The 24,056-nt window shown below is 30.1% G+C and overlaps 2 protein-coding genes across 2 annotated transcripts; both read right to left on the bottom strand.

Moving 5' to 3' along the window:
* Positions 1 to 717: 717 nt before the first annotated feature.
* Positions 718 to 2,901, bottom strand: J4E84_010004 (uncharacterized protein; the record flags this gene model as incomplete). Its single annotated transcript, XM_049392563.1, has 2 exons — positions 718 to 2,800; positions 2,849 to 2,901. The coding sequence occupies 2 exons, from the start codon at positions 2,899 to 2,901 to the stop codon at positions 718 to 720; spliced, it is 2,136 nt and encodes a 711-aa protein (XP_049239658.1).
* A 612-nt stretch (positions 2,902 to 3,513) lies between these two features.
* J4E84_010003 (uncharacterized protein) lies at positions 3,514 to 4,460 on the bottom strand (the record flags this gene model as incomplete). Its single annotated transcript, XM_049392562.1, has 3 exons — positions 3,514 to 3,838; positions 3,892 to 4,048; positions 4,103 to 4,460. The coding sequence occupies 3 exons, from the start codon at positions 4,458 to 4,460 to the stop codon at positions 3,514 to 3,516; spliced, it is 840 nt and encodes a 279-aa protein (XP_049239657.1).
* Positions 4,461 to 24,056: the final 19,596 nt, after the last annotated feature.

The following is a 24,056-nucleotide window of genomic DNA, read 5'->3' as shown; positions in this document are numbered from 1 at the left end:
AATGCCCTGAGACGTCGATTTTCGATCGCGATATAAGATAGTCGCTCAAGAGAATGGTGTTGCAACGTCAACGAGATCTTGCAGGGTTCTGCGTCAAGAAAGCTACGCCACCAAATCATGTGACTGTATGCACTCAAGAGGCACGTACCGCACGCGCTGTTTGTCAAACATAAGCGGCGCAGTAGACGATCAGTGCTTAGCCGCGGTTTCTGCTCAGGTACAAACGTTTTGACCTAAGTAAAAGATACCTTTTACCTAGGTATAAACATCTCTACTTAGGTATAAACTCTTTTCTTTAGGTATAAACTGTTTTTCTTAGGTATAAACCTTTCTTCTTAGGTATTAACATGTTTACCTAAGAGAATACTGCTATATTAGTGTATATATATACTACTTAGGTAAAAACCTTTGTACCTAGGTATAAACTCTAAGACTTTTTACCTAGGTAAGAAGTACATTGTGCTTAGGTAAAAAGTACTTTGTGCCTAGTAATTAACTCTATACTTTTTACCTACGGAATAACTCAAGACTAAGGCGACGTCTTCTCCGGCTACGCATTTACTGCAGGAACGCAATTAGTGACAGATCTCGGGCATAAGATCTTCGATCGCTATTGATTGGAATCAGAAACATGACACACAGAACAAAGCGGCACTACGCATGGTTGCAAAGTTGTTTGATATTCATCCAACGCAATAGCGATATCAAGCTCATCATCTACGAAGATGCTGACGGCTGAGGCCACTTGTCCAGCACGGTCTCTTCACCCGTGATCGTGAGCTTCAGCTCAGCCTGCGTAGGTTCGTCAAGAAGCAGTGTGTACTCTCCCGGATACACGACCGTGTTGCCCATTTGGTCGACCCGCGCCAGCGTTCCAAGCGTGAGAGAAAGCGATGCCATCTTCGTCTGACCACCAACAATGTCCCTCAATCGCGCGTATGAGACTAGTGTCTTGAGAGGGTAGGGCTTTGGTCCAGCCTCACCCTTGATGAAAGCCAGAGCGACGAAATCGGAAGTCGTGTTACCCTTATTAGTCACACCAATCTCCAGTGGCGCAACGTCGCACAGATCAGGATACATATGCGAACAATCGCTCATGATATCCTGGATGTTGTAGGTGAGTCCTTCGCTGCTGCTGAAGTTCGCATCAAAGGTAGTGTAATGCAAGCCAAAGCCGAAGGGCTGCACGGACTGGTTGTACCAGCGATAGGTGCGTCCTGGACTAATGGCACCGGGGCGTAAGTTCATGTTTAGCATCGAGAGATTGGTGTAGCTTGCGGGGTATTGCGTGATTGGCAGACGACCTGCGACGGCATGCGCGCCAGTGATGACATCCATGACGGCCAATCCACCATCTTGACCGGGCCAGTTAGCCCAGATGACGGAGTTGACGCCTTCCATCGACAGTAGGGGAGAGTTGTCAACCATGTCGCCCAATACAACAACCACAAGCGGCTTTCCAAGCTGAGCAAGCTTGGTGATGAGTTCGACTTGTGCGCTAGGCCAGCTGATGTCGGTACGATCGAAGCCTTCTGCCGCTGCTGAAGTGTCCAGGCCACCAAAGTAGATGATGTAGTCAGACCCTTCGGCCGCAATGAGCGCGTTCGTTGTCCAATTATCGCGAGCACTAGAGTTCTGCAAAACAGGGCCAGTGGCAATAGACATGTTCAATCCGAGCTGTTCACCGGCCCACACGGGAGTACGCAGGTAGGGAGCAGGGCCGCTGTAGATACCGGACAACTTCGACGAGTCATTGGCCCAGAAACCGATCATGGCGACATTAGACCCATTGGAGAGAGCAAGAGAGAGCGTGTGGTCATTCTTTAGCATAACGAGACCTTCTGATGCGACTTGGAGAGAAAGTTGCTGTGCCTCCGGTGTGTTTACATCATCGATTCCTAGGTCTGCGTATATAGCTCCAGCACCGTCAAAGTAGCCAGCACGAACGAGACCCTCGTACTGCCGCGTGAGCGCCCTGTCAATAACGGTGACGTTCAAGAGTCCTTGACTCCAAGCTCCAGGGATATCGGAAGATCCTTCGTACTCGCAGCTGTTGTCCATGCCGGCGATGAAGGCGACTGCTGTACCTTCGGCGAGCGTATCTGTGTAGTTGTGGTTCTCGGAAATGTCAGCGACAGCCTCACAATCACTGGTGATGTAGTTGTTGCTTTCTGTCCAGTTCCAGTGGTCGCGCAAGATGGTCTGCAGAACGTACGTATCGGCGCATGTAGGGACGCCGTTGACAGCGTTGTACGAGCACATGAACGAGCCGACTTTGGAGTCTCGCGCGCATTGCTGGAAAGGCGGCATGTAGTACTCGGCCAGATCCTGCAAAGTGATCTTGGCGTCAAAGTTGTGGCGATCGACGCCGCCCCAAGCCTCCATGTCGTAGCCAACGTAGTGCTTGCATGTCGCGATGATCTTCCTCTGAGCTTGATCGCCCTCTAGTCCAGCGAGCAGACTGTTTGTGTAGCCCTTGATGCGCAAAATGTCTTCGCCTGGCGTCTCCGAGCCTCGACCCCAGCGAGGATCACGGAACGGGTTGATGTCTGGAGTCCAGTAGTCGACTGGGGCCACACCTCCATTGCCGAATGCACGGGCCTCATTTCCAATGATGTTAGCGATCTTGAAGATGAGGTCGTCATCGAATGCAGCTGACATGAGCAATGGCATGGGGAAAGAGGTGGCGTTCGTGAATGGTTCGGTGAAGTTGATTCCCGGGGCTCCTGCTACACCGTGCAATGCCTCACCCCACCAGTTGTAGGCAGGGAGGCCCAGTCGTGCTACACCCCTCGATTTACTGCAAGAATCAGTTGGGTGGAATGAGGAAATCGCGATGGAGGCCTACCTCATCAAGTTGTCGAGCTTCTCTTCGCTTTCCATAGCCGCAACCAGGGCCATTGCCCGTTCGGTGGGCGCGGCATTGACATCGCAAATCTTGTTGTCTTTCAACGGACCATTGGCACAATCGGGACCGATCGCATAGGTGGTCGACACCAAGGTGACGCCAAGAAGAATAAGAGATGAGGCGGAATGCATCTTGGCTGCGATGAGTACACTATCGTTGCTAGACTGCCAACAGCTGTCACGTTGAGGCAGCCGACTCTTTATTACTTTCACGACTTGAGATGCCCAAGACCACCATGCAGCCAAGGATGCGAATTGATCCGGACAGGAACCCAAAGACGCGCTATTTTACTCTCCCGTAAAGCCATAGTGAGGGTTGACCGTGCTACCCCGCGTCCGCGTATACGAGCCCCGGATCTGCATGATGCTGTCTCTCGATCGACCCGCGATAATAAACGACATTCAGCCACCGGGCTCAACGGAACATAAGGCGCATGTCACATCACATCACTTCGCATGGATTTGCAGCAGCGGTAGTGCCTCGGTAAACTTTAAGCGACTGGTTATTGTGCGGTACGCGAAGAACACGAGGACGCGTAGCTAGCTAGCAGAGTTGCTCCTGCCCGCGTCCCACACCGAACGGCTGTAAGTCATTTAGCCATTGCTTTAACTAGCTTGGCTGTTCTTGGACTTGTCCGGGAAAACCTTGGTGCTCAAATCGAAGACGGGCAGCGGGCAAGGGATTCCCACGGCTTCGCAAGCGGTAAGAATGGCGAGGTACCAGCCAGAGATCAAGCCCAAAAACCCGAATCCTCCTGCGCATCGCAACAACGTGTTGATATGTTCAAGATCGGCTTCAGTCGTGGCGGAAGCGATGGAGAAGTCCGCGGCAGCGATGAAGCCGAATAGCATGACGAGCCCGAAGAATGTGAACGTGAAGAAGAGGTTGACGCGAAGGGTACCGATCAAGAAGACGAAGCTGGCGAGCACCCTGATCACTCATTAGAGACCGCACTCCACCATACAAGAGCCGGGATTACTCACATAGAAACGTTATGGAAGCCTTGAGACGCATTGTAGGCTGCGCCTTCCGCGCCTCCGAGCTCGCCAAAGGCGGAGGTCGTCTGGTGTATGGGGTCTTGCTGGTACGCCAAACTGCCCCAATGGCTACCGTAGATGATGAATACCGCGAAGGGAAACGCTGCAAGAGGTCAGTACCAACAGAAGGGCGCCTATAGATACAGGTAAACCGTACTGTTACCCAGAATGAACTCGGCGATGCCAGCAAGATTCATGGCTAACGCCCCAAAAAAGTAGTAGTCGGCGCTGATGCCGACCAAGCTCTGCGGAGCGACGGCTCCTTGGAACCCGCACAAAATGAGGATAGTTGAAGTGTATGGGACCAAGAATCCAATCAGCCCAAGCAGTGTTGGATTGGCGAACCGCTTTGCGAGATCTCCACGACGCGGTGCAGATGGCTGGAAGAAGAGACGCTCATATTGCTCGGGCGAGAGAGCGACTGTAACCTGGCGACTCAACGGCGCACCATTGCTTGCAATGTTCACGCCGTTATGCTCAGTCATCTCGTGATCTATCTTTGCCGTCTCTGACATGATGGAAGGTGGCTCTCTGTGTAGATGTCGTTAAGTTGCGGACGCAGGACGAGATCGCAGCTGGCTGTGAGAGCAGATTGGAGATGATGTCTTCCTGGGCCGCGGCATGATAGGTATATCGCAACACAGAGATGGCTCTGATTGACAGGAGACGGCACACGGCTCAGATCTCACACCCTGTCGTCGTCATGTCTCGAACAAACCGAGGCATGTCGCCCGTCTCAGGCAGCGTATCCCCAGATTTCTCCGCATATGTCTCCACATTTGCTGCAACGGCTGAGCAGAAGACGGGTCGTTGTACGATGGGCGCTGCTATCCGAAAGCCTGGGTTGCGCTGGTTGGTGGACGGTAGGCAAAGCGGCAGACCAAGCCTTGTCAAGTGGTGCGAAGCATTACGTTCCGCGGACTCGGCAACGGGGCGCTAGGCAGAGAAGAGGTAACAGACCGCCCATGACATCACGCTTATCGTCGTGTCACCGAGGTAGTTAAAAGCCGCGTTGTAGCATGCAGCTTGCACCTTTTCTAGGTAGACTATAATATTTGTACTTACATCTATGTCTCTAAAATTAAACTATCTAAAGAAGAAGTAGTTTATTAGTAAATTATTAATTTTATAGTCTATAAGCTAGTTCTATAAAAGTAAGGTCTATTACTAGTACTAAAAAAATATAAAATCTAAAGTAATTCTAGATAGAATTAGCTACTCTACTTTCTAGCTACGCTAGAGAGTAGTATCTTAAATTTAAGGTATAAGGCTTACGTAAGCCTTAAAGCCTATACTAGCTTCTTATTATAGTACTTATACTTACTTATATAGATAATTATATTATATCTTATACTATATATAATTATTTTACTTCTATCTAAAGTCTTTTTACTTCTATCTAGACTATTAATATATTATACTTTATACTACGTATACACGTAATTATCTAAAGTTTTAATATTTTCTACTAAGTATAGTATAGTAAGCTAATACGCTAAAACACTAATACGCTATACTTATAGTAAATATATTTTATAGCTAATTAGATAATTACTTCTAGTCTACTAATTAATAGGTTTACTTCTATCTTATATTATTTAATCTAAATAGCTATATAAGTAAAGTAATAACTAAAGATTTTACTTACTTCTAAAAGTATAGTGTTAAGTAAGCTAAGACTTAAAGTTTTAGTTCTACTATTCTTAAAGTAGTTAAAGCTTCTAAATTAAAACTAGCTATAAAGCTATTTTAATACTAAAGTACTTTATAAAAAAGTTTTAACACTAATTTTTAAAAGAATTATAATATAATTATATATACTTATTAGTTTATAACTAATATAGTTATATATTTTAAAGGTTTATAGTTAGAATATATATACTAAAATCTTTTTTAGTAAAAGTACACTTTTTTTATCTTATAGATAAGTTTTAGTAATCTAATAATATATAAAAATAGCTTAAATATAATACTAAATACTATACTATTAAAACTAATTATAAGTCTTTTAGATAATTATAAGAATAAAACTAATCTCTTACTAGTTATATTACTTTACTACTTTACTAATACTTAACTAAATTATTTTATTATTATTAAATAACTTTTTCTTAAATTATATTACTTTTATAAAGTTACTATAAGCTACTTTAAATCTAGTAGAAAAGAGACTATTAAAAAAGCTATTTTTAAAGCTATTTTAGTAGCTATTAAGTAAAATACTATTTATATAATAAAAGATATAATTAAGACTTTCTACTCTAGATATATATATTTTAGTACTATTAATACTATTAATACTTTTATTAACTTTAAAATATATCTAGCTAATATAAAGCTTTTTTTTTCTTTATTTTCTTATACTTATTTTTAAAATACTTACTAGAAAGATATATAAAGTATTTTAAAAAGACTATTTTACTACTATAGACTAAGAAATAAATTACTTAATTAGTAAGCTAAATAAAAAAAAGTTATTAATTACTATTACTATTTATATTTATAATTTTATATATATAGTAAAACTTAGAATAAAGCTTTTACTATCTCTATATATAGAGTAAGCTAGATACTAGTAGTATAAAGCTATTACTAAAACTTTAAGTATAAGTAATAAGAAATAAAATACTAGAGATAAAGTGTTTATAGCTTATTTTCTTTTACTTAGTACTATTACTTAGATAAATACTATAGTTACGTATTATAGTTACTTTAAATAAAATTTATAAAATAAAGTTAAGATTATAGTTAATAAAGAATAAATATAGTAAGTTTTATTAGTAGTATTTCTATTACTATATATTATATTATTACTAGATATTTCTAGTTATTCTTAGTTATAATATAGACTAAGAAGTTATATTAATAAGTATAAGATTAGTTTATACTATAAACTAGTAATATCTTTATTACTAATATAGTAGAGAGATTAGAAGTATCTCTATTAGAATAGATACTTAATATAGTTAATTATATTATATATATCTATATAGTTATTATTATTATCTAAACACTATTTAGACCTAGCTTTTTCTAGTACACTAACTCTTAAGCCTAATAGCTATTTAGTCTATTATTATATTACTAGTTTTACTACTATATCTCTTCTATACTATTAAAAAAAGCTTTCTTTTCTTCTTAAGTATAAAAGAGAGAATAGCTCTTAGATATTCTTTTCTACCTATTATATTACTAGATTCTATTTACTTAATCTAAATATACTATACGCTAAACTTCTATCTAGAAATCTAAATATAAAAGCTCTTTAAGCTATTTCTATTCTAGTATATTTTTCTTTAGTACTCTTCTTATTTTAATTTAATTTCTTCTACTAGCTTACAGCCTTTTTCTCTATTTCTCTAGTATATTCTAAACTTTATCTTAATTACTTTTAATATTAGTAGCTAATAATCTTTTAGGCTTAAATCTATATCTTTCTTAGATTTAACCTTTACTTTTCTATAGCGCCTATCTATTTAGCTCTTAATCTTCTATAATATTAGCTTTTTTTCTAATAGATATTCTACTATCTCTATTAAATTACTAGTATATTTATAGAAATATTCTAGAAGGTTTATATATACTACACTACTATTAGAATCTATATACTAGTTACTCTACTTTTTTATCTAAGAGCTCTTTAGCGCTTAGTAACTAAACTATTAAAATAATAATATTATAACTTTTCTTCTTATATATAGTAATTACTACTTTTAACTCTACTTTTACGTGTATAGCTTTCTACTATTCTCTTTCTATTTTTTTTTCTTTTTCTACTCTACTTTACCTTAACTTTTTTTCTTTACTATAGCTTTACTTAAGCGCTCTAAAAGTAAGTTAGCTACTATAGATACTATACTAGTTACTATATCTATCTTCTATACTTAGAAGCTTACTACTAAGCTAGCTATTATATCTAAGGCTAATAATAGCTCTACTACCTCTACTACTATATCTACTCTTAAGTCTACTATAGCTAAGTAAGCTACTACTATTACTATATATACGCTTACGCTTTCTAAGCTAACTTCTACTAATAAGATAACTATTAAGTCTAAAGCTTTAGATAATTCTACTACTATTACTAATTAGCTTATAACTAAGAGTACTAGTAATAATACTATACTATTATTCTAATCTTTATATATACCTAAATAGCTATTAGCTAAATCTACTCTACTTACTTTATCTAAGACTATACTTTTAATTAAGTCTAAAACTAGTACTAGTATTAGCTAAACTAATACTATTATAACTAATATATCTAATACTACTCTACTACTCTTCTCTATTTATAATATTAACTCTACTAGCTATTCTTAGTCTAAGTTAGCTCTTAAGTTTCTAATAAAAGTCTTTTAGTATAAGATAGACTTTACGCGTAGAGAGGTAGGCTAGTTAGAAGATAGCTTATATTTAGAGTTAAGAATAGTAGACGTAGAATCTAAGAGAGAAAGAGTCTAGCTAGATCTATATAGAAAGAGAGAGAGAAAGCTAGTAAAAGCTAGTACTAGATAGTACTAGCTTATAGTAGTAAATATCTCTTTTAAAGAGTCTAGTAGCTTTAGTAGAGTCTAGTAGCTTTAGTAGAGTTTAGTAGCTTTAGTAAAGTCTAGTAGCTTTAGAGATAGAGATATTTAAAGTTAAAGTAAGAAGATAGCTCTAAGTAAATTTATAAAGTTTATAAAGGCTATATTCTTATATATACCTCTCTCTTTAAAAAGGCTATAGCTAGTTCTCTAGCTAGATCTACTAATAGTAAAAGAAAAAAAAAGAAAAAATAAAGAAAAAAGTTAAAATTTTAACTATATTAAAAATTCTTAGATATAGCTTATAGTTTGTATAAGCGTATATATATCTATATAGTTTCTTATATAAAAAAGCGCACCTCTAAGATATTTTCTACTACTCTAACTCTAGAACGTAAAATTTAAGCTAAATAACGTTTTTATACTCTATAAGAGATAGCGTCTTAATTAAGACTATATTCTAGAAGACTTAAGATAGTAGATAGAAATACTAAGTAATTAATAGTTAACTATAGCACTATTTAATAATTAGGTATAGTATATATTAATAGTATAGAGTTTAGATAGTAGGCGTAAAAGTAGCCTCTACCTTTTACGTATATAAGCCTCTTTAGAGGCTTTTACACTAAAATCTTATTACTACTAGTATAATTAGGCTTCTAATTACTAATATCTTTAGATAGAGAGGTTTAGTCTAGAGATATATTAAGGCTAGAAGGTTTAGACTTATTAGAGAACTTCTAGTAGAAAAGTTTAGTATTATAGTAACTAAGATAGTTACTAGCTACGTGCTAGAAGGCTTTAGAGAAATTAGTCTACTTAATAAAGTAAGCCTACTCTTCTTAGACTTTATTTACTTCTAGTAGAGCTACGTTCTTAAATAAATTTATAAGCTACTCTTTATAATACTTACTAGTACTATCTACTACTTCTACGCTAACTAGTTAAGTATAAGCTTAATTAGAAAGAGCCTTAGTAGCTAATAGATATAGTAGTTAGAGGTAAAAAACTAGAAATATACTATTTTAAAGTATTTTATTAGAAAGCTTTAATTTATACATACGTTCTTTATAGATAACATAGGTAACTACGTAGAAGCTAGCCTATTAATATATAAGTTTCTTAGAACGCTACTTAGTTTACTAGTTAGTTATACTTATATAGACTTTATTACTAATAGAGTATAGTAGAACTATATAGTAAGTAGAATTAGCTTAAGCACTTTATTCTTACTATAACTATAGAAGTTATTTCTTTAAATAGGCTACTAAGTTACTATAGTAGTTTATTATTTTCTTAGTTTATAATTATTAGTTCTAGATAGGTAGAGAAAGATTAGCTTTAATATCTTTAACTAGGTAGACGCTACTATAGAGATAGTAGCCTAAGTCTATAAAAAATAAAGTTATACTAATACTTAAATTAACTATATTATTTACCTAGAACTTAGTAATATAAAGCTAGGTAGCCTAGTTATCTTATATATAGTTAATATATTACTATAGGTAGGTCTTAAGAGACTAATTAGCGCGCTTAGTTTACTTATCTATTTTAGAGTAGTAAGTAGTAGATAGAATATATTTAATTCTTAACCTCTAGTAGATATACTTCTAAAATAAGGCTATAAAGTTAGTACTATAATTAGATATAATAGTAAGAGATAGCTTATAATTTTTAAATATATCTATAAAGTAGCGTAAGGCCTTATAAGTAGTTTATCTATAAGTAGAGTAGAAGAGCTTTTATTTAGTTAAGTAATTAATAATAACTAAAATATTTTAATACTCTCTACTATTAAGGCAAGATAGAGGTAGGTTTTAAATAAAATTAATAGTTAGGTCTAACTATTAGGTATAGAGAATAGAAAGTAGCTATAAGTAGCTATACTTTCTATTCTATAGGCTCTTTATGCGTTTATAAGTAGCATAAGCATTATAATACTACGTAATAGACTAGCTTATTTTAGGCTAGTAGTAGTAATTATATATTAGATAAAGCGTAGACTAGAGACTTTTATAACTAGTAATTTTATAATTATAGTATAAGTTAAAAATCTACCTCTAAAGTCTAGCGTCTCTAGAGATATAAAGCCTAGTTTAATTAATAAAAATTTAATAGCTGCGTCTAGTACTAATAGAAGTAAGATTAGCTACACTAAAATAGTAGCTATTTTTATAGAACTATTTAGAAAGTTTAGTATTATAACTATTAATAGTAGTAAAAGCTTACTAGGCTATAGAGTTATCTTTATAGATAGCATCTAAAAAGTCTTTAGTAGAGTAGAGGTTATCTTTATAAGTAAGAAGATTAGAATTATAGACGCCTTTAGGTAGTAGAGTATCTAAGTTATTAAAAATAGTATTCTTATTAGTAAAAACTATGCAAAGAATATGCTACTATTCTAGATTTAGAAAGAAATTAGATTATATAGTAGAAGCTAGCGTATAAAGAGTAGTAGTAATTACTAGCTATATACCTAGTAAAAGTGTCTTTAGCTCTAGAATAATTAAGATAATAGTATAATGTAGATCTTTAGAGTCTAAGAGAATATCTTAGAGTTAGTAACTAAGTGTATTAGCTTTAACATTTTTAATACTAGATACGTAGGTTATCTTAAAGTTAAACTAGAATAAAAATAAAGACTAGTAGGCCTAATATTAAGTAAGCGTCTTAGTAGTTATAAATGTTTCTAGGTTTTTATAGTTAGTTACTACTATAATAGAGTAGCTAGAATCTATAAGTTTAGGCTTCTATTTCTTAAATCTCTAGATAATTTCTATAAGCTTAAGATTATAGATATTATAGTTATATTCTATAGATAAGTGTTTCTTAGAGAAAAAAGTAATAAGTTATAGAATACTCTAACTATTAAGTTGCTTTATAACTCTACTAGTAGCCTATATAGATATATTAGTAGTAATATAGATAGGCTTAGAGAGGTTAAAATATTAAAGCACTAAACTTTTATAGAAGGTAGCTTTTAGTGCGTTAAAAGCTTTCTAACACTTAGAAGTCTATACTAGTAGGTTATAAATAGTACGTGCTTTACTACTAGAATTCTTAACGTTTAGTATAACTTTAGCTTTAATTAACTTAGTAAGTAGAAGAGTAATAGAGAAGTAGCGCTTAATAAACTACTAGTAGAAGCCTATATAACTAAGAAAAGCTAGTAATTTCTTTACGTTCTGCAGCTACTTCTAGTTACAAATAGCCTCTACCTTAGATAGATCTATCTCTACACTCTTATTAGTAATAATTATCTCTAAGAATTTAACTCTATCTATATAAAACTTAGATTTCTTAGAGTTAATATAAAAGCCTTATTTTTTTAGATAGGCTAAAACTTTCTTAACGTAAGTAACGTGCTCTTTAATAGTTTCTAAATAGATAAGAATATTATCTAGGTAAGTAGTGTAGAACTAATCTAAGTATTTAAAGAGTACGCTATTAATAGCTTATTAAAAGATTATAAGAGCATTGTATAGGCTAAAAGGTATAACTTTATACTTATAGATATTTATTTAAGTAGTAAAAGCTATAAGCTACTTAGAACTAGGTTTTATCTAAATATAATAAAAAGTGTAAATAATATTAAACTTAGAAAAAATAGTAGCTTTATTTAGCTTAGCTAGAGTCTTATAGAAGAAGAGAATTAGATACTAGTTTTTAATAGTAGCGTTATTAAGGTTCTAGAAATCTATATATACTCTAATACTACTATTAGACTTACTAATAATAAGTAGAGAGTTATAGGTAGAAGAGTTATAAAAGCTAATAAAACCTTTTATTTCTATTTTAATAATATATACTTAGATAGCGTTCTCTTACTAGCTAGAGAAGAAGCGTAGATAATAATTAGAGATTTTAGCTCTAGAGTATAATTTAATCTTATAGTTATACCTAGAATGCTTAAATAACTAAGACGCGGCAGCCTTATTAAACACTAGAATATAATTAGTATATTTCTTAAAAAGTTCTAGTATTAGAATATTCTTAAAAGTAACCTTAGTAGAAGTACTTATAAACTTAGTATAGTCTTTATCTACTATAGCGCGCTAAAATTAAGCGTTCTAGAGCCTTCTAGTAGCTATTAGGTAAATAGTTAAATTCTACTTCTTATATAGCTTTTGTATTACCTTAAGTAAAATCTATTAAATATTAATTTTAGAAGTAGGCTTAGGTAGTAGTATTAGCACTTTAGAATCTATAAGCTTAGAGAGAACCTCTACGTAACTAGAAAACTAGAGTAGTAGTAGAGGCTCTATATTCTTAATAGTAACGCTATAGTCTATTAAACTAAAATTCTATCTAGCGTAACTAGAAGGCTAGATATTAGAAAAAGTTTCTACTTCTAGAGGGTTGTGCGTATAACAGAAATCTAGTAAGCTAATAGAGCCTATTTTCTTTTTCTTATAAATAACTAATAGTGTAACTCTAGTAAGCTAATATAACTAGAAATAGTACTAGTTAGTAAATTTAATTATTTTTATATAGTAATTAAGTTTAGGTTAGTAGAGTCTTCTCTATTTAAATCTAAGTATAAGATTAAAAAAACTATAAGATTCTACTATATAAGTAGTTATACGTTCTATATAGATATCTATTTTAAGAAAGAATTTAATCTAGTAGATAATTAATTTAGTAGTCTTACTATTATAGCTTTTATATATAATAGGTTATAATAGTAGAATTAAAGTAAAGGCGTAGATTTAGTTTAAAAACTTCTTTAAAATAAAATTACTATCTACACTATTATTAGCTAAGGTCTTACACCTATAAGAAACTACTAGAGTAGAGCTAATAAAGAAAGAAAAAGTAAACTATTCTAAATTATAGAGAGTAATATAGCTAGAGCTAGTAGTAGATATAAAAGTAAATTATATAAAGCTTAAGGTTAAGTAGTAGTTTTTCTACTACTAGATCTAGGTCTATTAAAGTAGCGCACTAGTATTATAAGTAGTAAGGCCTATAAATAACTTAGCTAAAGCGTTTTACTATAGCTATAGTTTAACTCTAAAAGGTAGCCTATCTTCTACAGTTAGTAGTTTTCTAAATTAGATTTAGAAGCGTTTTCTATATTAGAAAGATTAAACTAGTTATTACTATAGTTAGACTCTAGAAAAAACCTAGCTTAACGCTAAGTAGCTTTAACTAGTTCTTTCTTAGACTTCTTAGAGTAATTATAGGTAATATAACTAGACTAGTAATAGATAAAATAAACTTTAGGCTTATTATTAGCTAGCTTAGAGATATAAGACTTTAAGAAGGTTAGCTTAGTAGCGTCTAGCTAATCTATACCTTAACGCATAGAAGTATCTTTTGCCTTAGAACTCTCTACTATAGTAGTGTTATTAGTAGTAGTAGAACTATAGTAATTATAATTCTAAAAGCGCTTATAGAAAGCTACTCTAGAAGTATAGTTAAAGTTATATATATAGACTATAATAGACTCTAGAAGCTAATAGAAAGCCTCTAATATAGAAGTAGCCTAAAGTAATATATTAAGAAAGTTAGTGTAGCGTAATAGAAGCTTACTTATAATCTTAATACTATATAACTTATAGAGAATACAAAGGTCTATAGCTAAAATACTAAAGTTAACTTTAAAAAAAGTCTAGGCTTTAGAGTTAGTCTAAATATTAATAGGTATATAGAGGTATTAAAGCTAAAATATCTTATTTTTATTTATAGTAAAAAGGTTAGAGTTACTCTAGGTCTAATATAGTATAAGAAAGTACTCTATCTTAGTAGAGAAAGCATAGCTATACCTTAATTCTAGAGAAGAGAAAGTAATATAAGCTAATTTATTAGTATACTAGTAGATAGATTAGGCCTAAGTCTTAGAATCTTAGAACTACTTACTCTTAGATATCTAGTAAGTATATATACCTAAAAAAAATAAGTTTAATGTAGTAGAGTTACCTTTAAAAAGACGTAGCTTAGATAGACTACTATTATTAGCTTCTATATATACTTATAAATTATCTATAAAATACTTTATTTTACAAAGAGTAGGTAGAAGAATAACTATCTAACTCTTAATAATAATAAATTTATTATTCTTAGTAACTATAGATTCTAGCTAAGTAAAAGAAAAGAGCTAGATAGTAGAAGTAGAATTACTACGTTACATAATTAAAGGTAGAAATTTAGAAGTAAAATCTAGAGAAGCCTTTATAGAGATAGAAATAGGTATAACTAAAAGCGTTTAAGTAGATAAATTATCTAATAGAGATAAAGAAAGTTATAAGAGCTATAAATTTACCTATTCTTCTAGAAGAGTATTGCGTTAGACAAAATCTAGCGTATTTTTTATCTTAGTAAGTAAAGCTAATAGCTTAGTAGCCTACTTCTACTAGGTCTTAGTATTATTAGTAGTGTTATTATACTAGATACGCTCTTTATTAAGCTACTTTATTAAGTAGAAGTAATAGATAGAAATATTCTTATAGTTCTTTTAAAGTAATTTAAAGTTCTTACTTAAGTAGGTATAGTAGTTCTTAGTATTGCAATACTCTAAAGTATAGCTAGCTAGAGTATAAAAAAGTCTAGAGGTAAGAGTAGCTAGGTAGTTATAGTCTAAAGTAAAAAACGTAGATAGGTTAGTAGCTTCTAGTAGATATATAAAATAGAAGCTTAGAAAGGTTTACTTATCTAAATTAAACTTAGCTATATACTTAGTAAAGTAGTTCTAGATAGCTTCTATAAAATATAGGTAAAATATATATAAATTATTAATACCTAAAAGCTACTTACTAGAATAGCTAGGTGTAGTAGAAAGCTAGAGAGTAGTAACCTTTAGCCTAGAGTAAGAGAGTAAAGTACTAGAGTAGCTAGCCTATAAGGTATTCTTATCTAGAAATAGAGAAGAAGAGTAAAAAAGTTTAGAATCTAGAACTTTAGTAAGTAAATCTAGTAACTTAATTATATAACTCTAAATATTCTAAGCTACGTTAATACTAGAGTTAATATAGTAGAGTAGAGTAGCTAGTAGAAGTAGCTTTCTAGAAGCTATTTCTAAAGGTAGAAACTTATTAGAGAGCGCTTAGCTAGTAGCGTTAAAGCTAGAAAGCTCTCTAGTAGACTTAATAAAAGAAAGTTAACTAAAATAAACTTAACTAGTAGTATTAAGCCTATAAAAGAAGTTATAGCTCTTAGACTAAGACTTCTTAGTAACCTTAATAATAGGCTAAGACTTTTTAGTAACTTTAGTAATAGGCTAAGGCTTCTTAGTAATCTTAATAGTAGGCTATTTAGTATCTATAAAGTTCTTAGAGTTAGAAGTAGAAAAAGCTAAGTAGAAAACTATAAAGGCTTTGCGTAACTAGCTATAGAACTAAAAGTAAGTCTTAGCGTAGATATAACTTTTAGAAAAAAAGCTATTAAAGAATACTTAGCGCTATATAGAAACGCTATAGCTACGCTAGAACTTATCTTTATTACTAGTATTAGCTATTACGTATAGTACCTTTTAAGAAAGGTAGAAAAATTAGTAGTAACTTTATAAAAGATAACTTAGAATAGAGTTAAAGTTAGTTAAGAGTTTTATCTAAGTGCGTAAGTAAAAAGAGATAAGTTTTAATTACGCAAGTTCTTAAACTACAAAGGTAAAGTAGCTTAAGATAGTAGTAGGTAAGTGTCTATTCTTATAATAGATAAAATTTCTAAAATTTACTAGCTTACTAAACTTAAAAGTTTATAGCTAGAAATAGAGCGCGCGCGCGTAGGCGCGTAAAGATAGATAGGTAAGTAGAGTAAAGGCTATAGCTCTAGGCTATTAGGTAGTAAAAGCTATTCTATAGTAAAAGAGCTATTCTTTTCTACCTAATAGTGTACTAAGATAGAGTCTAAATCTAACCTACGCTAGTAGTAATTAGAGCGCTAAAATTTTAGCGCGCTCTTTTACTATCTAAAGACACTAAACTTAGTAAAGAGCTAGTAACTAAAGCTATAATTCTATATAATAACTAAGAATAAGTAAGAGCTACTTATTTTTATTAAGGCTAGAAGCCTATAGTAAGTAAAAATACTTATAAAGTCTACTATTATATAAGATAGACTTTACGCGTAGAGAGGTAGACTAGTTAGAAAATAGCTTATATTTAGAGTTAAGAATAGTAGACGTAGAATCTAAGAGAGAAAAAGTCTAGCTAGATCTATATAGAAAAAGAGAGAGAAAGCTAGTAGAAGCTAGTACTAGATAGTACTAGCTTATAGTAGTAAATATCTCTTTTAAAGAGTCTAGTAGCTTTAGTAGAGTTTAGTAGCTTTAGTAGAGTCTAGTAGCTTTAGTAAAGTCTAGTAGCTTTAGAGATAGAGATATTTAAAGTTAAAGTAAGAAGATAGCTCTAAGTAAACCTATAAGGTTTATAGAGGCTATATTCTTACACTTAGACGCTTATATCTTACCTTTCTAAAAAGTAGAAGAACTAGAGTAAGTCTCTATACTTTTCTATTTTTACTCTAACTAAAGCTATTAAAGAAAGTAGACTTAGTATATATATAGTAAAGTTATATAAGTATAAGACTTCTAACTCTAGTTATAACTAGTATATTATCTAGTATAAGTCTTTTCTCTTCTCTAGAGCCTTTTAACTAAATATTATTCTAATATCTTCTACTTTATTAGTAACTAACTAAAGAGTCTATATTATTACTCTTAGCTTTACTATAGATATATAGAATTACTTATATACTTTATAAAGTATAGAATATATACTTAGACTTTCTCTATCTATTCTAGCTACTAATTAGAAGAGCTATTAGTTTAATATATAGATTAATACTTATAGTAACTTCTACTTAGCTAATCTAGAGATTACTATTAGTAAATTTTTTTAGTTAGATAATAAGTTTACGTACTAGCTATTTAACTCTAATATAAAGGCGCTTATACTATTTTATTACTTTAGCGCTAAGTTAGTTAGTATAATTAATTCTTTAGTTAAGAATTCTTTTATTAAGATTATTATCTATAGTTAGTGTACGTTATTAAATTATAGAAAGATAATTAGCTAGTATATCTAAGTTTATATTAATAGCTAGCTAATAAAGAGTAGAGTTTACACTAATTACTTAAAGTATAGTAATTATTAGGTCTACTTTTTTTATAGTAAGTTACTAACTATTCTTTAGATACTTACTTTTTTATTTTTAGTATCTTTACTAATATATTCTTTTAGAGACCTAAGTAGTAAGATATAGCTTTAAGTCTACTATAGCTACTAAGTCTATAGTTATCTCTAATATAATTACTAGTCTTTCTAAGAGTATTCTTACTTATCTTAAGGCTAGTAAGAAGCTAACTACTATATCTAAAGAGAGTAATAAGGCTTTATTTATCTAGGCTAGTAATAGTCTAGCTACTTAGTATAGATACTATTTAAGTAATATTAATACTAGTTATAACTTAGCTTTCTAACTAAGTCTAAAGAATCTTAGCTATAATTTACCTAAAAAAGCTTTTAATACTAAGGCTACTTTTACTTCTACTAGCGCGCTTTATATTTAGTTATTATTACTATACTTAAAGATTCTTAGTAAAAGTAATAATAAGTCTAGATTAACTATTACTAAGCGTTAGAGCTAACCTATAAAGTCTAATCTATCTACTAGCTAGCCTAGTCTAGATACTATACTTTCTATTAAATCTAATAGTAGTTTAGCTACTAGTGTTCTTAAGCCTATTATACTAACTAGAAAATCTTATTATTATACTCTCTATACTACTTCTCTTTCTATCTAGGTTCTAGATAGTAGTTATAGTTAACTTTATAAGTAGTCTAAGCCTAAGAAAGCTATTACTAATAAAGTAAATACTATTAGTAATAATATTATTAAGTCTAAGGCTTCTACTATTACTACTTCTATTACTACTTCTACTAGAACTACTAAGCCTATTTCTTCTTTAACTTCTACTAATTCTATAACTTCTAGCTTTACTAGCTCTTCTATATATAGGTAGTTTTTTAGTCTTTTTTCTTTCTAATTAACTCTTAGGTCTATTTATTCTACTCTATAGTTATAGTAAATAAAATTATAATATACTTCTAAGTCTTTTTTTATTACTTTATATTCTTACACTTATAATATTATAATAGCTAAACCTATATTACTTCTTTTCTATACTTAAAAGAAAGAAAGTCTCTTCTTCTTTAGCCTTAGGTTCTAAATATTATTTAGATATAATCTTTCTATTATAATATTCTTAGATTTCTAGTAGCTATTATAATAATACTAGATTCTAAGCTATAATTAAGAAGTACTAATAGTATTAGCTTTAGTAACCTTTATAATTATATAGAAGATCTTCTAATATCTTTCTAAATTAAAATAATTCTTCTATAAAGTTAAGATCTATTTCTAAGGTTTTTAAAGCTATTCTCTAGCCTATCTAAGAGCCTTTTCTTATTAGTAGATACTAATCTAAGCGTCTACTTAAGATATCTAGTTAGAGTTTTACTATAGCTCTAGCTAAGTAGCCTTTAGTTAAATTTCTAACTACTTTAAATGTATTATATTCTATATTATAGTATTATAATATTCTTTTTATATTACTAATATATTCTAAGAGTATTATTATATACTAGCTAGCTTTAAAATTCTAGTATTATAATCTAGTATTACGTAGTAGCTCTTATAAGAAAAGTAAGTCTATTACTATAGACTTAATAGCTCTTTAGATAGTAAATATATTAAGTAAATTCTTTTATAATATTCTTATTACTACTTTCTACTTTTTCTACGCTTTAACTACTTTATACTCTTCTATATACTCTTCTACTTCTTTTTACTTTTTACTTTACTACTACTACTATTATTCTACGCGTATTCTTACTATAGCTTTTAGCTCTATTAATACTATACCTAATAGTAAAACTATTAAGTAGTCTTTTATTAAGAGTGCGTCTATTATCTTCTCTAGCTTTAATAACACTTACTTTACTACTCTATAAGCCTTTCTATACGCTACGCCTAAGTAAGCGTCTACTATTACTATATTAGAAGCTACTACTACTAAGCTAACTTCTACTAATAAGATAACTACTAAGTCTAAGGCTAATAACTATTTAGCTACTATTACTACTTAGCCTATACTTATAAGTACTAATAAGTTTAATAGACTAGATACTTAACTTTTTAATAACTTTAACTTCTTTATCTTAGATAATAAGAAATCTTTTCTTAGCCTTTAAGAGTAGATTAATATTAAAATATTCTTAGATATTATATAAATAGATTCTAACTTTAATTATACACTAAGCGTCTTTTAGGCGCTTTAGAGTATTATAAGTAAGAATACTTTATACTTTACTATACTACCTAACTACTATAAAACTCTATCTAATATTAAGAAATTTAGCCTCTTTATTAAAAGCTCTAGCTCTTCTAAGTCTAAAGTTCTTTCTAAGTTACTTATAAAAAAGCGTCTAGTATCTAGAGCTCTTAGTAATTAGGTAGTAGAGTTATATAAGCTACTAAAGCGTATTTCTATCTCTAATACTATTATTAGCTAGAGTAAGTCTACTATTTTCTTTTCTTACTTTCTAAAAAAAATTCTACTAATATTATATTTTTTTATAGTAATATATATATTATATATAGACTTTACTATTAACTAGATTAAAGACCTCTATAGATATATTATTAACCTTAATACTTTAGAGACTCTAGCTAGACTAGTTCTTATAGTAGCCTACTTTCTAACTTAAAGTAAAAAATCTTAGATTAAGTATAAAATTAATTTAGCGCTTCTAAATATATCTAAAAACTATTTATTCTTTTATAAGTTCTTCTCTCTTAGTATAAACTATAAGTAAATTATCTTTAAGCCTTTTATTACTACTTTTATATACTATTATCTTATTAGCGTAATTAAGTATAAGTTAGCTTTAGGTAAGAATAAAGAGCTTAGTAGATATAATAAAATATATAGCTATTATAAATATAGTTTAAAGCTTCTATTTAAGTTATATTACTTAGTTATATTAAATAGCTTTCTAATACTATAGAGAACTTATACTAATTACTACGCAAAGAGCGTAGAATCTTAGTACTTTTTTACTTATAAGTTTCTAACTACTTTTTAGATATCTACTTTCTTAGTATAAGTATAATAGCTAACTTATTTTTAGATTAGCTTTACTTCTCTAGTAAAAAGATTATATTTACTAAGCTAGTAGATCTTAATAAGCTTTCTATAGTATTCTACCTTCTCTATTAATTATTTTAGTTTTTCTTTTCTCTTAATAGCTCTAATAGTCTAAGCGTACTTTAGTTATATAAGAAGAGTTCTATAGTTTAGACTCTATATACTTCTAAGAAGCTAGTTAGTAATAGTAACTATAATTCTACTAAGAAGTTCTAGAACTTAGATATTAGTAACTATAGTAAGAGTATCTCTAAAAAGAATTATAAGCTAAGACTTACTTAGCTAGAGAAGGCTATAGCTACTCTAAAGAGTTTTCTAGCTTTACTATTTTCTAAGTATAAGTATATTTCTTCTAAAGGTACTATAAAGTTTACCTCTACTAAGAAGATAAAGAAACTAGTACTACTTTCTACTTCTATACGCACTTTTTATACCTATAAGCTTACTATACCTTCTACTAAGGCTATAGATATTAATAATAATAAAAGTAATAAATTTCTTACTCTATTTAAGTCTAAAGACTTATTAGTCTAGAAGACTTCTAGTAAGAAGAAAAAGAAGAGTAAGAAGTAAGTACGTTACTTAGTTATAGACTATAATAGTAGTAGCTATTTCTTTATATATATTTATAGATATAGTTTAGAGCTTAGTTATAGTATTTAATATATATATATCTAAAACTACTTAAAACTATATCTATAATATATATACCTAATACTTATTTTAGTTAAAATCTAGCTTCTTTATTAGAATAACTACTAATAATTACTAAGATTTAGATAATATCTATTCTATATCTTATTTCTTTTCTATATTAACTAATAGATTATCTAGTTAAGCTCTTAGCTATAGACTTCTTTAAACTTTAGTTAACTCTAGAGTATCTAGAATATCTTAGCTATATATAGGCTATTTAGGCGTCTTATTATTATTATTACTACTTACTTCTTAATCTATATTATTAGTTTTATTAGTAGAGAATATAGTTATAGTATAGTCTAGTTTATTAATCTCTATAAGATCTACTACTATATACTAGTAAAAGGTCTTTAGATAGTTTTCTAGTGTATAACTTTAGAAAGAGGTACTATTAAGCTCTTTTAACTAATACTAACCTTTTTTATTAATACTATAAATATAAAATAGCCTTTTCTACTTAGGTAGAAACTTAGTAAGTGTAGATTAGTTATTTTTATAGAAAGAGTCTCTTAATAGAATAAAGTTATCTAGAAAAAGCTTACTTAGCTAAAGAACTCTTAACTAGTTAAAATAGTTCTTATTCTTATACCTAAGATATATAGTATAGTTAATAGACTTTTTAAATTATTTATCTCTATAGTTAAACTAGTAGACTTATATTATAAAAAGAGTAGGTATATTCTAAACGTTATTCTATAGAAGCGTCTACTAAGTTAGAATAGATAGCTTAATAGATAAAATATACTACTAGCCTAAAACTAAGTAAGCTAGTATCTTATTTATAGATTATTTAATAGTTATATAGTTAGCCTATAGAATATTAGGTAAGTTATCTACTTAGTTACTAGAAAGCTTCTTTAGAGTAGCTATAATAGGCGTATACTTTTACTTAATAAGTTTTTACTTCTAAAAGTAGTAGATACTTAAAATAACTTTATTAATTCTCTATTACTTCTAAAGTTCTTTAATAAAGCTTTTATTCTTAAAGCTTTTATTAGCTAATATCTTAAGTAGAATACTTTATTAATAAAAGATATTATATAGTAGAAACTTCTAAATACTTTTTAAGTTATTCTTAGCTAAAGTTTTAGCTTCTATCTATTATAAAAGGTAGTCTTAGGTAATAATAAGAAATTTCTTACTATTATAGCTAGGTAGTATATAAATAATATTAATAGTAATCTATATAAATAGTATTATTAGTAGCTTTATAGGCTAAAGCTTTTCTTAAACTATTACTAATATATATAATTAGTACTTAGAGTAGAACTATATATAGCGTTTAACTTAATTATACTATTTTTTCTAATAGTAGCGCGCCTACACCTTACGCTAGATACTTTTCTTACCTTAGTAGCTAGACTTATTATAGAAAGATCTAATAATCTTATACTACTTATTTATTAAGTTAACTACTTTTTATAGAGGCTAGCCTTCTAAAAGAATTATAAAGAAATATTATTCTCTAATAGTTATTTAGAGCGCTTTCTTCTTAAACTTATAAAACTTAGTAGTAGATATATACTTAGACTTTCTATAGAATAGAAGCTAGCCTATAATTACTTAAAACTTATTACTATAGCTATCTACTAGTAGTTAATTATTAAAAGAAAAATCTATCTAGTATATTCTATACGCGTACGCTAGAGCTTTACTAAAGATAAGCTAAACTATATTTAGGTGTATATTAATAAAGTCTTCTATATCTTTCTTAGGTTTATTAGGTAGCTTCTAGCTATCTAGCTTAGATATTCTTAAAAGAGTATTAGCTATAATGTTCTTCTTACTAGCTATATAGATAATATTAAACTTCTATATATTAAGAAGTATAAGCTACTAAGTAATTAGAGCTCTAGAGAAATCTATTATACTTTATTAGAGTTACGTAATAAGTATCTTTATATCTATCTTAACTTAGAAGTTTACTCTATAGATATAGAACTAAAACTTCTTTAGAGTAAGTAGAAGAGCCTTATATTTATACTTACTTAAATTCTAATTCTTCTTAGTAGTAGACTAAACTCTACTTTTAAAGTGTACTAAGTAATAATAGCTATTTAGGTTAAGCTATATAATAACTATACTCTAACTCTTTTTACTACTATTAACTATAAAAATAATCTTTTAAATAGACTTAGTATAATTAATAGAAACTAGTACTAGAGTAGTTATTAGAGCTGTCTTAAGATATTCTATTACTTACTTCTACTCTAGGCTCTATTTAAATAGTATATTCTTATAGAAAAGCTTAAATAAAAAGACTATAATAATAGTAAAATCTAGAATCTATACTCTATAGTAAACGTAGATTCTAAGAAATATTTAGACTTTTTTAGCGTTGTAATAATCTAGCTAATATATAATCTTATTAACTTTCTTCTTATTAGAGTAGTAGCTATACTTATTAATTTAATAGCTAATAATAATTATAAAAAAGTAGTAGAAGTTAGACTTATAGCCTAATATTATTATATCTATACGCTTAATATCTATAAGCACTTTATTAATATTTAAAAGATATTTAGTAATAAACTATCTTATATCTAGTTCTACTTTATAGTTACTATAGTACTTCTTTAGCCTCTTAATATATATATTATTAAGGTATAGTATATATCTATCTAGAATATAGTTTCTATAAATCTTTATTATAATATATATAAACTCTACTAGAGAGTTTATTATATCTATTAGAAGTATATATTATTATATAAGTTCTAATAGTGTTAAAA

The sequence above is a fragment of the Alternaria hordeiaustralica genome, assembly GCF_023758085.1.
Source record: "Alternaria hordeiaustralica strain BMP 2776 chromosome Unknown scaffold_35, whole genome shotgun sequence".
Lineage (NCBI taxonomy): Eukaryota > Fungi > Ascomycota > Dothideomycetes > Pleosporales > Pleosporaceae > Alternaria > Alternaria hordeiaustralica.
Note: the sequence above shows the minus strand (reverse complement) of the source record. Positions and strands in the feature narration are given on the sequence as shown.